A 17,270-nucleotide genomic window follows, 5' to 3' on the forward strand; every position below is an offset into this window, starting at 1 on the left:
GGCCGCGCCGCGCCGCCGCCTGACGTCACGTCCGGGCCGCACCAGGGCGCGTGCGCGAGGCCGCGGTTGGGGGGTGCTCCCCGAGGCGCGGGTCATGGAGATGTGGGGACCCGGGGCTTGGCGGGAAGCTCGGACGTGAGAGCCCCGGGGCCATAGAGCGCGGTGCAGAGACGGGTGTGTGACAGCGTGACCCATGGAGGCATCGAACCAGAGCCTGGTTTGGGTTGAAGGGACCTTAAAGCTCCTCCAGCTCCAACCCCTGCCACAGGCAGGGACCCCTTCCACTGGAGCAGCTTGCTCCAAGCCCCTGTGTCCAACCTGGCCCTGAACACTGCCAGGGATGGGGCAGCCACAGCTTCTCTGGGCACCTTGTGCCAGCGCCTCAGCACCCTCCCAGGGAAGAGCTTCTGCCTAAGAGCTCATCTCAGCCTCCCCTCTGGCAGGTTCAAGCCATTCCCCTTGTCCTGTCCCTACAGGCCCTTGTCCCAAGCCCCTCTCCAGGTTTCCTGCAGCCCCTTTAGGCACTGGAGCTGCTCTAAGGTCTCCCCTTCAGGACCCTTCTCTTCTCCAGGCTGCCCCAGCCCAGCTCTCCCAGCCTGGCTCCAGAGCAGGGATGCTCCAGCTCTCGCAGCAGCTCTGTCCAACAGCTCCACGTCCCTCTTGTGCTGTTGCCCCAGAGCTGGATCAGGACTGCAAGGGGGGGTATCCCAGAGCACAGCAGAGGGGGAGAATCCCCTCCCTGAGCTGCTGCTCATGGGGTGCAGCCCAGACCACGGAGAGTTCTGGGCTCAAGCCCACACTCAGCATGGGCTGAAACTGCTGCAAGGCAAGCATTTGTGCCCATTTCCATCAAACATCCTGATTTTAGTCCTCCTCCTGTCTCCTCCTAAGGCTTGGGACTTTTCTTCACCATGTCCTCCCTCAAGCTTCTACTTACACTAATAGGAAAAGCTGGTAAGGCAGGGAATGGGAAGCTGGAGCTATCAGGCTTTGGGCATGACACTGCTGGTCAGTGTTCACCAGCCCCATGGTACTGGTGTGGAGCGTGCTGCCTCTGCTCTTGCATTGAGTAGCCTGAACATTATCAGCTACAGGTAACAGAAGACAGAAGCCCGCTTCTTGCTGATTTTCTTGCCTCTCTTCAAAACTCATCATGAACCAGAAGGGATGTGTGCCTAATTCCAGGACACACACCTTGCCTCAACACTGGTTTGGATTCAAGTATTTCATGCTTCCACAGGAAGTGGCATTTCCTCTATTATCCCACTTTACTCTCTTTTTATTTGTGCCAAGCTGAATTCTTGAAATAGTCACAAAATTCATTTCTGAGCCCCAGTTTTACCTAATGGATGAGACAAATGGGTTCTTCAGAGCACATTTAACACAGGTTTACACCAACCAGCATCTCAAACTCCAAACTTGACACATTCGTTTACTCTTCTGAATTGACACATTCAAATTAATCCTTCTATTTTAAAGGGCCATTTATTAAGTGCAGTTAACATGACAAATACTGGCTCCCCCTGTTTGTAAAACTGTCTCCTAAGTCCATATCTCTAGGTCAGCTTCATATTCACTAGGGTATAAACAGAATAAGGCATACAAACGGCTTCCAGCCACATCCTGTATCATGTTGCACCTGAGACATCATCATGCCCATCACCTTAGAAGGCATTTTTCCCTATAATCAGAAAAGCAAATTTAAGCTGTGGTAAATTCTCTGAGAATACTCTGGCATCTGAAACAATGGGGATTTGCTTCAACTTCTCTCTTTGCACAGAGCTGAGCAGAACCTTTTCATGTACCACAGACACACAAAACTAGGGTATATATGAAGTATTTGCATTCAGTCTGGTCCAAACCATTTGTAGGGCACATATAAATCTATAGCTCACCTTTAACAAGAGTAAATTTTATTCCATCTTTCATCAGAAAAATCTGAGCTCATCAATGCAGAAGCCATTTCCACCACTTCGTCCTTTGCTGATCTGTATGAATAAACTGTGGCTTGGGCAATTTGTATCAGAACAACATCAAGGAATATTTTCTAAGTATTCCAGCACTGCTCTTTTAATTGGATCCATATTAATGGAAAACCCTCCATGGAGCAGAGGACAAACCTCAGAGGGAAAGTTCAGCTCTGAGAGATTTGATGCTTCTGTATCACAGAAAATTTAGGCAAAGGACAAGAGAAATGAGGTATGGAAGAGCTGTTAATGGTTCTGCTCACAGGCCAAAGGGAGAAGAACTGAGAATGAGCAACTTTGTCTAACATATGGGTCCTGTTCCGCTTCCCCATAACATCCTTCCACACCCCCAGCAGCAGAGTGGAGGAGGAACCTAATCCCACTACAATGCTACTAAATACCGACCATTGCTCCTTTTCAAGGAAGCCACGGCACATTTCTGCAGCTGTAATTCATCCTTCTTCCCACACTTCAGAGAAAGGAGGTTTTATTAAGGAGCATTCTGAATTATGACAAACATGAACCCAGGAGAAAGGCCTGTACTTGCATTCAACTTTTTAAACCACCAGTGGCTGGCAAGCACAAGCAGTGTCATACAAGAAATCAAGTCGTTCAAACCCTCTTCATTGTGAAGAGGGCTCAGCCTGGGGAAGTTCACAGAATGCTGGGAATGGGAAAAAAGATCAAAAGCAACATTCAAGGCATACACAAACTGAAACCTACAGGTGCTTTGAAGTCTATACTTTTGTTTTCCTCCCTTTACAAGTCTATATTATGATATATAGAGAAAAAACAATGTGTGTGGGGGGAAGGTCTTCACCCAGTACTTTGTCTACATTTCCACAGTTTTGGTTTTTGTTAAAAGTCATTTATAATTTAATACCTGTTTGGGGATTCTCAGGTTATGGTGCTGTTAACATTGCACTTAACTGGCATCATCCATTTAAAAAGAAGAAATTAAAATGCAGCTCTGAACTTTGCTTCTGAGACGGAAGCGCTGTCTCTGAACCAGCAGGGATTCCTGTCACTCTTGCTTTGCAACTTTCAAGGCCTGAAGTCTTTCTAAAAGGGGTGGATGGGAGTAATGCCACATTGAAAAGATCCAGTCAGAAACAGGGAATCCTAAATTATCTTTGTTCAGCTTGATCAAAGCAGAATATAAGTCTTTAGCCTTCCCGAGTTCCTTGGCAAATGCATCTGCTTGAAACTCAAATCGACGGCTTAGTACAGTCAAACAGAATGAGAGAACCTGGGGACAGAAATACATTAAAATTGATTTTACAATACAAGTTCCATATGGTATCAGTAAATACTACACTATCTACCTTCCCACATCCCACACATCACTGTGGCTGTAGAATGATCCCACTAAAGTTTATCCAGGCCACACCTGAAACTGAGGGTCTTCCCAACATGGAGCAATAAGCCTACTTACTAAAACAAGATACCAGACAGAGCCCCAAGAAACCTCAAACTTCCCCCCAACCCAGTCAAAATAAAATCATTAAAGAGTATGATACTTCAGCATCTACGTCTTGAAATCAATTTACCTCATTGTAAGGTGAAAAAATGAACTGGAAAATAATCATCAAGCCTATCAGGGTAGGCTGGGTGTCATAGAAACCAAATGCAGCAAAGAGTTCTTTTCGACCAATTAGCACAGCAAACAAGAAGAAGCAGAGGAAGGAATTCATCTAGAAAAAGGAAACAACATTCTTAGATTATGATCTAAGTCTAAACCATGGCCTATTCACATTACAGATTTGCATAGAAACACCACTGAAATAAAACCCCACAAATCGATACTTCAGAACAAATACACAAAGAGGAACAAACATTTGGCCTTTACATGCACTAAAGAAACACTTATTTTCTGAACTTAAAGGTTAATGTTAACTTAGCTAAACTTTCTGGTGGACCTGCCTGAATTTTAGCAATGGGTAGGAAATTGTCTGTCCAGATGGTGACCATAGAAGTGAATAATGTCTGTTAGGGCAACAGTCTGTGAAGTACCTTTTAGAACTGCCAAAAGCAGATGAAAATAGGGGAAAGGCAATTCTGGCAGGGGAAGATCACAACCACCAACTCACAGACCACCTACCTCAGGTATAGCACCTCTTCAAAAGGTTAAGGAAGTGGAAATCTTACAAACTGTAGGGAGCATGCTTATTAATCTACATGTTGGGCAAGTAAGTTTTAGCCAATCATGTAAGTGAATAACAATACATACGTATTACAAGACTGAATATGGTTAATGTTTGGTGTAGAAGTAGTTGTGATTTGAGCAGCACTGGTGTGCTAGCTTTGTGGAATTATCTCCTAGCACCCATCTCTGCAGACATGAAATAAATACCTTGACCCTGTTTGTTTATTGGCTTTTTGCATGCTTGATGAAAGAACCCAGACTTGGGACACTACCAACCAGTTGGAGCAAGAAGGGGCAGAAAGGCCAGTGCATGTTCACGTAGACATAGCAAAGAAAAAACCAAACATACATTCTGTTGCAGAGCAGAAGTATATTGTATGAATGGGCACTTGCAAACCTGGAAGCTGGCACTGGGAAATGGCACTAGTAACAGAAAGCTCCAGGAAAACCATCCGTTTATCATAGCTTACCTGGCTGATGATAATGTTTTTGACAGTGTGACCTAGTTTCCAGTGACCCAATTCATGACCAAGTACAGCCAGAACTTCTTCATTTTTACATCCTTGCTTCTTATTCTGAGAGAATATAACAAAGCAGAAGCAATATCAGCTATGACTGAACACAGCTGAATAAATTTCTTACTTATTATGCACATGTGGATCTGTCTCTGTGTGCGTGTGAAGGAACATGAGCTAAAACCCAGAACAGGTTCCTTATTCAACCAATTTCAAGGAAGGCTCATTTTTTACGTGCAGGAAACCAGAGTTTTGCTAAAGCCCCTGTCGATCTCTGTGGTGTCTTTGGTGCTATCTGTACCAGTCACACAGCCCCGGAAATTCCAATTAGAAGCTCAAGGATACTTTGGTGTTGAAATCATTAGATTTTGGATGTTAGCATCTCACTCAGGACCTTTAAAATACATTAGAAAACATAAGGGAATATCTCACCAATAAGTTAATGTGAACAACATGATGAAAACCAAAGATGAACTCACTTTGGTTTTAGACTTGGTATCTTCATTCTCACCATCTTCTCCTTCTGCTGGCTCTTTGTTCAAGGCAGAATAGTCTTCCAGGAGGGTGTCGAAGAGTACTATCCGTTTATTCTTGAAGAAGCCATAGAAATAAGCATTGCTATGAGAAGAACGCTTAGAACCTGATGAGAAAAATGTACATTAAAGACCACGATGTGACTAATCCCATGCGCTGAACACTGGGCAGTATTACATAGAACAGACTGAATTCTCAAAGTCCCCAGATGAACAGCACACAAACTCAAGCAGATAAATATGCAGGTTGGAGCATACTTTAAAATGATGTAACAATGACCTCATTTACTGACTCCAAGAGAGAATTTGTTTCATACATAACATCTAATTACTAAAATTACTAAAAACAAAAGAGCTGTCACATGAAGATCTATATCCAGGAAAAAAGCCCTATCTATGCAATTTCAGGTTCAGAGTGGAAAGAGCATTCCACACAGAACAAGTGCTGCCCTCCTAGCAAAGGCCCTGGGACCAATATGTTTAGAATTCTTTCATTGTGCTCGCAAAGATGATTCAAAACAGATAAAGATGAAGAGGTTAGAAACAGATAAGGAGAAGAAGAGATGAACTACAGATACCAGCACCTCTCCAGCTTTCTTGTAGCCTCTTTAGGCACTGGAGCTGCTCTAAGGTCTCCCCTTAAAGAGCCTTCTCTTCTCCAGGCTGAGCAAGCCCAGCTCTCTCTTAATGCTAAGCTGGGACAAGAAAAGATGAAAAGAATAATAAACTTTTGCTCTGGTTTGAAGTTCTAAAACTGGAAAATCTTCATTGCTGCTTCCATTTCTGACTTGTGCTATCGATTTCCAGTCTACAGTGCCAAAATAAGTCTTCCACGTTGATGCTGAGTTAAGGCTGTACATTCCGCTTCCCTTTCCTGACCTCAAAGTGAGAAAAAGGAAATGGTACAGGCATTGACAGGTATTACAGTAGCTGAGGAATATAAGCAACTGCCCTACTACTGCGTCCACAATCAAAGCTACAAATCCACAAATGCAAAATTACAAAGTGTTTTTATTAAAAACTCAAAATCTTACCTTCCACAACATACACCTTCGTCAGGGGGAAGTCAATGCTCTTTGCCATTGTTTCAATTTGTTGCTTGAGCTCTCCCTCAGGAAGCGGAATGAATTTATCAAACAGAGGTGCGATATAGTCTGCATAGATTGTAACGAGCACCTGCAAACACAGATGATACAGATGTTAAGAACAAGACATACAAATGTGTGGTGAGTTCAGTTTCGAGGGGCTGGCAAAGCAAAAAACAATACTAGTTTGGGATAGGGAAGTGGCAGACAAGGAAATGTGGTATCAGTTCTGGTCCTCATAGATGGTGGCAAATGCCATGTGGGGGTGGTTGCAGCAATGGAAGCAGAGCAACTGGCAACACAGAGGTAATAAACCCATCTGGGCTGCTGCACTGTGGCAAGATGTTACTGCTGGGGTGCAGAACCTGGTGGTGAAGGTACGCCATGGAGATGCTCATGTACCCAAGAGTCAGGCCACTGAGGAACATCAGGACAAGCCGGAGGTGGATCAAGCAGCTGAGATCAAAGTGGCTCAGATGGATTTAGATTGGCAACACAAGGGTGAATTACTTCTAGCCCAGTGGGCCCATGACATCTTAGGCCACCAAGGCAGAGATGCAACATACAGATGGGCTCGTGATCGAGGGGTGGACTTAATGGACACTATTGCCCAGGTTATTCATGAATATGAATGTGCTGCAATAAAGCAAGCCAAGTGGTTAAAGCCTCTCTGGTATGGAAGACAATGCCTGAAGTACAAATATGGGGAGGCCTGGCAGATTGACTGTATCACACATTCAGAAAGTTTCTTATGGGATCATACAACACTTTTTATTATATATATATTTTAAGGAAAAGATGAGAAGAATAAAAGCAGTCCATGACTGGTATAAAGGAAACTAAGGGGAAAAAACCCACTTAGGTGTAGGAATAAGGGCAGGCCATTTCAGAAGATCCTGTATCTTCTCTCAGTCCTGAAACTATGAGTTCTTTTAATATTTCAGCTTAATCCTTCCATGACAAAGCAAGTCTTGAAAGCCTTTAAGACTAAAGACTTAAAATATCAGTGAAGAACTAATATCTCCCTGGTTTTGCAAATCGTAAGGCTACACTAGAACAACCCACAAGTATGGACTGTTCCACTGAGGCTTACAGTGTATATGGAAAGATCCTTTCAATATAAGCGCTGAAAACACCAGTGACCAATTCAATGTAGCAAAGCAGCTCTATAAGCAGAACCAGGAGTGGAAAATTGCAACTCCTCTCAGTACAAAGAAATGCAACTAAGATGTGGTGTTTGACAACCTGCAGGCAAAGCCCCATGGAAACTTTACTGCTGAAAGCACATGCTGCCTTGTCTTGCCAAACTGCTGGCAGCTCTCCTTGTGCCCTTTCTACACTTAAGAAAAAGGAACTTCTCACCACAGTGTGCTCTATTTCCAGTATCTGTATTCAAGCTTTTTGAATGTTCACTTTTCAATTGATGAAGACACTCCAGTGTTAAATACAGAAAACCTAAGATAATACATTTATGTGAACAATTAATATGAGCTGTTATTCCTGAACAAGTACACTGAGAGCAAGACACACTGGTACAGTCTGTAGACACTAAATTCCTGGGAGATGTAGATTTTTCTCCATTTCCTTTGCACACTGAGCCATGCAATTAAATTACCATTTGGAAGAAATCCCACCACATTCTCATACTCACCAAGGAAACAACCAATGTGAAGAGCCAGGCATAGATGAAGAAATAGTCTCCCCCTATTTTAATAATGTAAAGCAGAAGGGATGTCACTGGCAACAGAATACATTGAGTCACGACAAACTTCTTGATAGCATCCTTAAAAAAAAATCCCAGTGTCTGTAAAGAGAAGAGATCAGTGATATTTGCAATGTAAATATTGATGTGGCACCGTGGTTAATGAACTGATCCCTTCAGGGGATGCACAGAAACAAAGTAAGACAAATCACACAACAGCAATACCAATGGGATGAGGAAATCAGAGTCAGTTAAGAAAAGCTGTTAGAACCCTTATTTTGTGCTGCACATATGTACTTCATTAAAGGAGGAAAAAAAAACTTAAGCTAATCTGTCTTTTAATTCCTTTACCAATCTAAATCCAAGACATTATGGGATCTTTAGAGAACCGGAAACTCTTACAGAAACATAGTTACTGTAATAGAGGAAACTACCTTTAACAGTTGCCTCCATTTATCTTAACTCTCTCTTACCACTAAGCTGATTGTTTAAACTGGAAGCATATAGAAGTCCTATGAAAGACTTTCAGGTCTTGGGCACTCCAAGTTCCACTTGCAGTTACAGTTACTCATGTAGCTGTCTCAGGTCTTAAAATCAGTGTTAACTTTAATTGATGCAATACATATTTCAAAAGAGCTCTACCTGAATGAATCTGATCTAGTGATCCTGCCCATGATCAAACACCCAACTAGCTCTTTCAGTTCTTACTTCATTACTTACAGCTATCTGCCGGGCACAGAAGTGAGGGGGGTAGCATGCAAAGATCCTTCCCAACAAGGCTGTATTAAAAAGCCCAGACTACGTTAAAGATATGGAACTTGTCTGGAAAGGAAAAAGCATACTGGTAAAACAGATTTTAATGAAAACTAAGGATTTGGATTGATGCCCCAGGCTTCCGTGAGTATGAGAAACACAAATCGGACATAAACCCCAAATGTTAGGCTATTCTTTAGACATGTACACTCTGGTCACACACTCTGGTGTGTGGCTAAGCAGCCATTAGTATCAGCAGTAACACTATTGTATGGACACATGCCCACACAGCTGGAGCTCACCAGAAAATACTGATGAAGATGAAACTGGCAAGTACAAGTGGATCTCTACCATTACTGGAATGAGCCAAGCAGCTTTATCCCACACCTGCTACTCATCCAAACCTCATTCGACTGTAAAAAACCAAACTAAGCAACACAAAGAAACAACTTCCTCGGACACTTTGAACAAAAAGTACTGCAGACAACCCTAGCTGGGTCCAAAAGCAGAAAATACTCTTATGCTTTGGCATGAAATGGCTAATGATGTGTCCTAGATTGAGGCTGTTCTCCCAAAAGGAAAATCCGATCTCATGAGAAACTGATACTGAAGCAGGTTAAACTAAGTTGGTGAGAAAAATTAAGGAAGCCAGGGCTGATATTAAGTGAGCACCTGACAGGAATACAAATGAAGAGCTGAATTCTCTCATTTAGTATGAGCTGATACAAGAAATAAGTAAGTGAACCAAAATGAAGGGGAAAGTAATTTGTCTGTCTTGTTTCATCTGCTCAGTGCTCACAGCTCAGGTCTGGCCCAGACTTCTCAGTAATCCAGACTTCTAAGGAAGGACTTATGAAAGGCAAAGAATAGTGCATCCAGAAATGAATAGCTGAGGTATGAAATGTCTTTGCTTCGGTCCTAGAATACACACTTCTCTCTGCTCAAAGGCATGGGCTCAGGCAGAGAATTCTGGTGAGACATGGGTACTTCTGCAACGCTCAACAAACTGTCACAGCTCTTATTTTTATGCAGTATGAGTAGAAATGTTCCTAAACCTTCGGCACAGATATGGACAGACCAGTCCCTCTGACCAGCCAAACCTACTGACAATGTCAGGTCAGTGTAAGTGCTATCTACAATACCTGTTGATTGAAGCCATGTTTCTCTTCTATGACAAATGTGTTATACAAACTCCATGGGAGACCAGTCACTGCACTGAAGAGTGTTGCAAGGAGCAGAAATACCAATGACTGAACAATCTGGGGGAAAAAAACAAAGTCAAAATACACCTGATCTTTACTGACCTGTACTACCATTAATAGTCTGGGTCTTAAAAATAGATTTTATGCCAGTGGTTTAACTGAAACTGGTTAGAAGAATAATTTCTGTGGATAAATCCACAGAAATTACATGATTGTGATGATTAGATTACTTAATACTTTCTATGTTAAAGAAAAGAAATATACTGATGCAACAAATTTCAATATAAGGATTTGGGATAAGAATTAGGATAGATACCTCATCCAAAGTGCAAAGACAACATAAATGGTAGCCTCAAATTTCCCACTCTTTTACTGTGCAGGAAGATCACGGCCAGGTTTAGTAAAAAGAAAACACCCAAACAAAAAGTCCCCCAAAACCCAAGCCACCATCTCATTTGACAAGCAGCTCTGTCATAGAATCATAGAATAGTTTGGGTTGGAAAGGACCTTAGGATCATCTAATTCCAACCCCCTGCCATGGGCAGGGACACCTCATACTAAACCATGCCACCCAAGGCTCTGTCCAACCTGGCCTTGAACACTGCCAGGGATGGAGCATTCACAACTTCCTTGGGCAACCCATTCCAGTGCCTCACCATCCTCTCAGTAAAGAATTTCTTCCTTATATCCAATCTAAACTTCCCCTGTTTAAGTTTGAACCCGTTACCCCTTGTCCTGTCACTACAGTCCCTGATGAAGAGTCCATTCCCAGCACCCCTATAGGCCCCCTTCAGATACTGGAAGGCTGCTCTGAGGTCTCCACGCAGCCTTCTCTTCTCCAGGCTGAACAGCCCCAACTTTCTCAGCCTGTCTTCATACAGGAGCTGCTCCAGCCCTGATCATCCTCGTGGCCTCCCCTGGACTTGTTCCAACAGTTCCATGTCCTTTTTATGTTGAGGACACCAGAACTGCACACAATGCTCCAAGTGAGGTCTCACAAGAGCAGAGTAGAGGGGCAGGATCACCTCCTTCGACCTGCTGGTCACGCTCCTCTTGATGCAGCCCAGGATACGGTTGCTTTCTGGGCTGCGAGCGCACACTGCAGCCGGCTCATGTTCATTTTCTCATTGACCAACACCCCCAAGTCCTTCTCTGCAGGGCTGCTCTGAATCTCTTCTCTGCCCAACCTGTGGCTGTGCCTGGGATTGCTCCGACCCAGGTGTAGGACCTTGCACTTGTCATGGTTAAACTTCATCAGGTTGGCATCAGCCCACCTCACAAGCGTGTCGAGGTCCCTCTGGATGCATCCCTTCCCTCTGGCGTATCAACCGAACCACACAGCTTGGTGTCATCGGCAAACTTGCTGAGGGCGCACTCAATCCCACTGTCCATGGCACCGACAAAGATGTTGAACAAGACCGGTCCCAACACCAGTCCCTGAGGGACACCACTCGTTACCGGTCTCCAGCCGGACATGGAGCCATTGACCACAACCGTTTGCGTGCGGCCATCCAGCCAGTTCTTTATCCACTGAGTGGTCCACCCATCAAATTGATGTCTCTCCAATTTAGAGACAAGGATGTCGTGTGGGACAGTGTCGAACGCTTTGCACAAGTCCAGGTAGATGACATCAAATGCTCTGCCCCTGTCCATCAGTTCCGCAGCTCCATCATAGAAGGCCACCAAATTGGTCAGGCAGGATTTCCCCTTAGTGAAGCCATGCTGGCTGTCACCAACCACCTCCTTGTTTTTCATGTGCCTTAGCATGCCTTCCAGGAAAATCTGCTCCAAGATTTTGCCAGGCACAGAGGTGAGACTGACAGGTCTGTAATTCCCCGAGGCATCCATCTTCCCCTTCTTAAAAATGGGGGTTATATTTCCCTTTTTCCAGTCGTCAGGAACTTCACCTGACTGCCATGATTTTTCAAATACGATGGCCAGTGGCTTAGCAACTTCATTCCCCAGCTCCTTCAGGACCCGCGGATGGATTTCATCAGGTCCCATGGACTTGTGCACGTTCAGGTTCTTAAGATGGTCTCGAACCAGATCCTCTCCTACAGTGGGCCTAAGGTCTCCATTCTCACAGTCACGTGTGACTTGCATGTCACACACTGGCTGTGCTTCTCAGACTCACACAATTGTTATGTTCACCAGAAAATCTGTTATTTTTACTATATTCTACCTGTAGCTAAATCCCACTTAAATGCAAGCTTAAAAATGTAAGGGCTGCTTACCTCATATTCTGGTCCAAACCCAGCACCACCAGAGATCTGACCAGACAGATTCCAGAGAAAAGGAATGCCTCCACAGAGGAGAATCATCTTGAAAACAAAACACATATCACAGAGGCAATATGAAACAGACTGCATCTTATTCCACTAGAATTTCAGGACCTTTAAAGGGTGAATGAGAAAAGTTTGATAATTAGCCTTTTTGTCCCCCTCTGATCCCAGCAGTGCACAAAGAAAGCCTGAAGCATTTGGCAATGCTTCATTTTTACTTTAGAGAGGTAGAAATCAGGTCCAGCTTCTTTTTTTCTTGGGAAATACAAGCACATTTCCAAGCCAATTTACTGTAGACTTTGCTGCTACATTGGCTCACTCATAAGGTGTATTTCTCAGACCTTAAAATTCATTTGCCAGGTGGCTGGCTGTATAACACATCTCTAGGAGGGGTATGCAAGATTCAGCAACTTGAATGAGCTGGGACAGTTTCTCCTGCATTGCCTACCCAGAGAAAGGCATTCAGAATAAGGCTGTAATCACACTTTCAGCATTAGTGCTGCTTCAGCCACTTTAAGGAAGCCTTGTGCCTGTCTGGCAATGCCTCCTGCCATACAGGTTGCTAAGGGAGTGGTCTACTCAGGACACACCATCAAAGAAATGATTGAGACAGAGCTACTTATTTCAATAAGTGTTAATTGTAGTTCAAGGCAGGAGCTGGTAGTGTTTGTTAAGCAGCTTGACTTCCAAATGTTTCCTACTGACTTTCTTAGCAAGTTATGCATCACTATACATAAAAATCAGTTTTCAAGTAGGCAGGCTTCCAGTATAGGCAGGGCCTGGTTTTTACTTAGTTATTTTTAAAAGGCTTACTCTTATAACCTGTATTTTGAGCGTCAGCAGGAGATGGAAAGGATCAAAGCAAGCTTGTTTCTCCTTTGCAGGCTACCTGTGAATTTCAGACCTGGAAATCCCAAAAGTACCACCCCCTGAACAATGACAGGTATTAGCATGATGTTGACTCTACCTGTTAGTTAAAAAGAAACCCACATAATTAAAGGCTGAAATACAGCATAGCAGTAATCCTAGCTCAGCATCTCCCCTTCAATTAACTTGGTCAATTGAATCATACTTCTACCAGACTTCTGGGAAGTGTTGCAAAACTGTCATCCAATTCATCAACTTTGGCCACAAAAGCCTCTTTCAAGTTCAGGCAGTTCTCAAAGCCAATCAAAGATGCAGTTTACACTCTAAGAAAGTGGCAAACCCAGAGAGTAGAGGCCACCTCACTTCAGCTCTGCTGGAATCTGATAATTCCAGGACAGATACTGAGAAATGGAAAGACACAGCTCAGTATCCCAGAAAGGGACAGAAACTCATCATCACATACATGTCGAGAAGAAACTGCATACACCATAGACATCAGAGACCTCAGCTTGATTGTAGAATAGAAATCTTTTAGGTTGGAAAGACCTTTAAGATCATCAAGTCCAACTGTTAACCCAGCACGGCCAAAGCCACTACTAAACCATGTGCCTAAGAGTCACATCTACACATCTTTTAAATAACTACATCGATAGTGACTGCAGCCCTGCCCTGGGCAGCCTGTTCCAATGCCTGAGCACCCTCTGGGGCAGGAATTGTTCCTCAGCTCCATCTAAACCTGCCCTGGTGCAGCTTGAGGCCGGTTCCTCTTGTCCCATCCCTTGCTCCTTGGGAGCAGAGCCCAGCCCCTCCTGGCTCCATCCTCCTCTCAGGCACTTGTAGGGAGCCATCAGGTCCCCCCTGAGCCTTCTCTTCTCCACACTGAACCCCCCAGGTCCCTCAGCTGTTCCCCATCACCCTTGGGCTCCAGGCCCTGCACCAGCTCCATTGCCCTTCTCTGGCCCCACTCCAGCACCTCAATGTCTCTGTTTCAGTGAGGGGCCCAGAAGCGAACACAGGATTTAGGGTGCAGCCTCACCAGTGCCCAGTGCAGGGGGACAATCACTGCCCTGGCCCTGCTGCCACACAATTGCTGATATAGGCCAGGATGCCATTGGCCTTCTCAGCTGCCTGGGCACATGTACATTTTGACAAACTCCTACAAAATGAAATGAAGCCCAGGTTAGGCTGCACAAAAGAGATAAGGAATGCAAAACTTAAGAGGGGCTGCAAGTACAAGTTTCGAATCACAGTTATAGAATCAGAATCATAGAATAGTTAAGGTTGGAAAGGACCCTAAGATCATCCAGTTCCAACCCCCCCTGCCATGGGCAGGGACACCCACACTAAACCAAGGCTCTATGTTATAGAGCTACATCACTCACACTGCCATAACAGTACTATTTTCAGTACCTGTTATAATCGACCTTTTTGCTTCCTTAAGCTCATCATGTAGTAGATCATATTCTAATTATATTCTGCAATGCCAGACATTTCGGAATTCCTTTTTGACCCAGTTGTGCTACTGATGAGCAGCACATTTCAGACAGAAAATCTTTCTTTTAAGACTGTTTGTAAATCACACATGTAAATACTTTGTTTTAAGTCAGTGGCTCTGGTTCTTCATATACATGAACACTACTGGCCCAGTGCAATTGTTCTTCACTTAAGAAGTATCCATTGGTACTCTTCTTGTTCTCACAGGCTTTTCCTTCTACCTTCTTTTTTTCTCTAGAAGTGAAAGTAGTCGCGTGCCTCCAAACACAGAAAAAGGCCTGTATTGTAATAATTCAAAGCAATTCTAATGCTGCTTAATTATTTGGCAGTGGAAAGCATAATACAATATCGGTTGTACAGCATGACTCAGCATTGCATACAAAAATTACTTGCTGTCTGAATAATTCCTTCTTTTTATATGTAAATACAGCTACAAACAAGAAATCCTAGGCCTTCCAAACGTCACTGTTTGATGTGCAGAATGCCACCAGTGCAGGTGCACGGGATCACCAAGAATCAAAGTATTTCACAGTTTAAGTACCTGAAAAGTACCATACGAATGCTGGAGTAGAGCTTAGGTACTTACAGTGCCCTCAAGCTCTGAATAGAGGCCTGACCAAAAGCTGAAGGTACTTTTGTCCAGCTGATAGAGACGAGATTTCTCAAAGGTCTCTGAATCCATGATCTGCCCCAGCTCCTGTGGTACATGCGTTGTTGTTCTGTAGACCCGCCTCTGAAAAAGTCAAGAGAAACGTAAGGTCTAGAGCCAGTATTTCTAAGGAGATAGATCAGATTTTCATGTAACACACACCAGGATCCCATGGGCCAGCACAGGAAGTTAAAAACAGAAAGAGAAAAAGAAACAAAACAACCCATAAAATAACAAATACTCCTAAAACCCTATTTTCCATCAAGGTCCAAATATAAAACTGAGGCATTATTATTACATTATAACCAGAAACTGAGCTGCCTACTTCTTACTTCCAATACGGTTACTACATAAAGACCACACAAACTCCTTTTTCCACAGGATGTGACTTCCTGCAGCAGAGTTTGAAACTAAACACCAGATCTTCCTCTGCAAACCCTGCACCTTCACAAGCAAACATCTCTGTGATGCTGCTGCACAAAGGAACGTTTCTGTTGCTGTAGAGAACTCACAACTTTCACAGCTTTAAAGAGTGAAAGCTCTTATCCCACCCACTGTTCCAGTGTATTTATCCCTTCTCCAAGGAAGCTCCTACCTTTGTCAGCTCAGAATGCACTCCTCCTTTGAGCAGAGGAGCGCGCGGCTTCTTTAGCTGATCTCATGGCTCACAAGAGCTTTCCCCAGCTGTGCTGGGTATGGATGGGATGGAGTTCACCTCCTCACAGCAGTCTGGGTGCTGGTTTGCTTTGCATTCATGACCAGTGCCACTAACACCAGTCTGCTGCCTACTGCTATGTTTAGGCCTCTTCCTCTCTATTGTACCGCAGGAACAGGCTGAAAAGCGACAGAGCCAGGACAGCTGACCCGAGCTACCCACAGGGTATCCCATGCTGTATAAAGCTACACTCAGCAATAACAAAAGAAGCAGAGGAAGAAGGGGGGAACGACACTGACTTCCAAGGTGGCTGCTGCTTGGAGACTGACCCGGCACTGTCCTGCTCGCAGGCTGCGGTGAGCAATTGCCTTTGCAGCACTACTGGGCTTATTTCCCCATTCCCTTCACTTACTAAGCCGCCCTTACTTCAGCCCAGGAGGGTTTTTCTCCCACTTCTGCTCTTCCCATTCTCCAACCTGTTGGGGTGATGGAGCCGCTGCCGATCACCCCCCGCAGGGGGTCACACTCCTCCAACCTCCCCCTCCTCCTCACCGAGGTGCCGGTCAGCGGCCCCCGGGCAGAGCTGCGGCAGCTTCCCCGTGCGTGGGGAGCGCCATGGCGGGGAGCCACGACCGGCCCGGCCCTTTCCCCTGCCAGGGCGCCCCGGAACCAGCCGGCGGCAAACCCCGGCAGGCCGCGGGCGGACACCGCGCCCCAGCGCCGCTGCCTCGGGCTGGCCGGGGCCGAGCCCTCCGGAGGCAGGTGACGGGCTCAGCCGGCCCCACACCGCCCGGACCCGAACCGCCCCACACGTGAGGCCGGGCCCAGAGCCCCTGTCCCCCCCCGGTGCCCCCGCCGACCTGCCGGTGCGCCAGGAAGGCCTCCCAGAGGTAGACGGCCCATGAGAAGAGCAGCACGGAGCAGAAGATGCGCTGCTCGGCCGGCAGCTCTGCCCACAGCTCGCCGGGCAGCGCCATGGCCCCGCCAAGAGACCCCGCTTCCGCCCGCTGCGGCGCCACCTGGCGCCCGGAGGAGCGCGGAAGGGGCGGGGCCGGGCCCTGAGGGGAGGTGGGAAGGGGCCCTCAGGCCGCGGTGCTCCCGGGTGGGCCTGGCCCTGAGGCCTTCACCCTCCGTCCCGCAGCCGCTGCTCCAGCGGGCCCTGGGCAAGGCGGAGGAGAGCAGCGGGAGCTGCCGGTGGTGGTGGGAGGGCAGAAGCCTCCCCTGATGCTCAGGTGCGAAGATGCAGGGACCGACGTTATGGAAGTTCAGTGTTTGCGGTACAACAGCGCGTTAACTTTGCTCATATAGACATTGATCCGCTGCAGTGTGATGAGGGAGTGGAATTTCTCTGGAGACTTGAGTTCATGCTGAAATAAAACAAAATCAAGGGCTTTGCTGCTTTGAGGCTTGAAGCTGTCCA

General features: G+C 45.6%; 1 protein-coding gene across 1 annotated transcript; it reads right to left on the bottom strand.

Moving 5' to 3' along the window:
• Nucleotides 1–1,489: 1,489 nt before the first annotated feature.
• ZMPSTE24 (zinc metallopeptidase STE24) lies at nucleotides 1,490–16,827 on the bottom strand (the record flags this gene model as incomplete). The annotated part of the gene is made up of 10 exons (XM_080632462.1): nucleotides 1,490–3,216; nucleotides 3,518–3,661; nucleotides 4,584–4,688; nucleotides 5,108–5,268; nucleotides 6,196–6,337; nucleotides 7,898–8,050; nucleotides 9,844–9,960; nucleotides 12,138–12,224; nucleotides 15,133–15,279; nucleotides 16,711–16,827. The coding sequence occupies 10 exons, from the start codon at nucleotides 16,825–16,827 to the stop codon at nucleotides 2,992–2,994; spliced, it is 1,398 nt and encodes a 465-aa protein (XP_080488588.1). The 3' UTR covers nucleotides 1,490–2,991.
• Between the last annotated feature and the right edge of the window lie 443 nt (nucleotides 16,828–17,270).

Source organism: Psittacula echo (genome assembly GCF_963264785.1).
Source record: "Psittacula echo genome assembly, chromosome: 21".
Taxonomy (NCBI): domain Eukaryota; kingdom Metazoa; phylum Chordata; class Aves; order Psittaciformes; family Psittacidae; genus Psittacula; species Psittacula echo.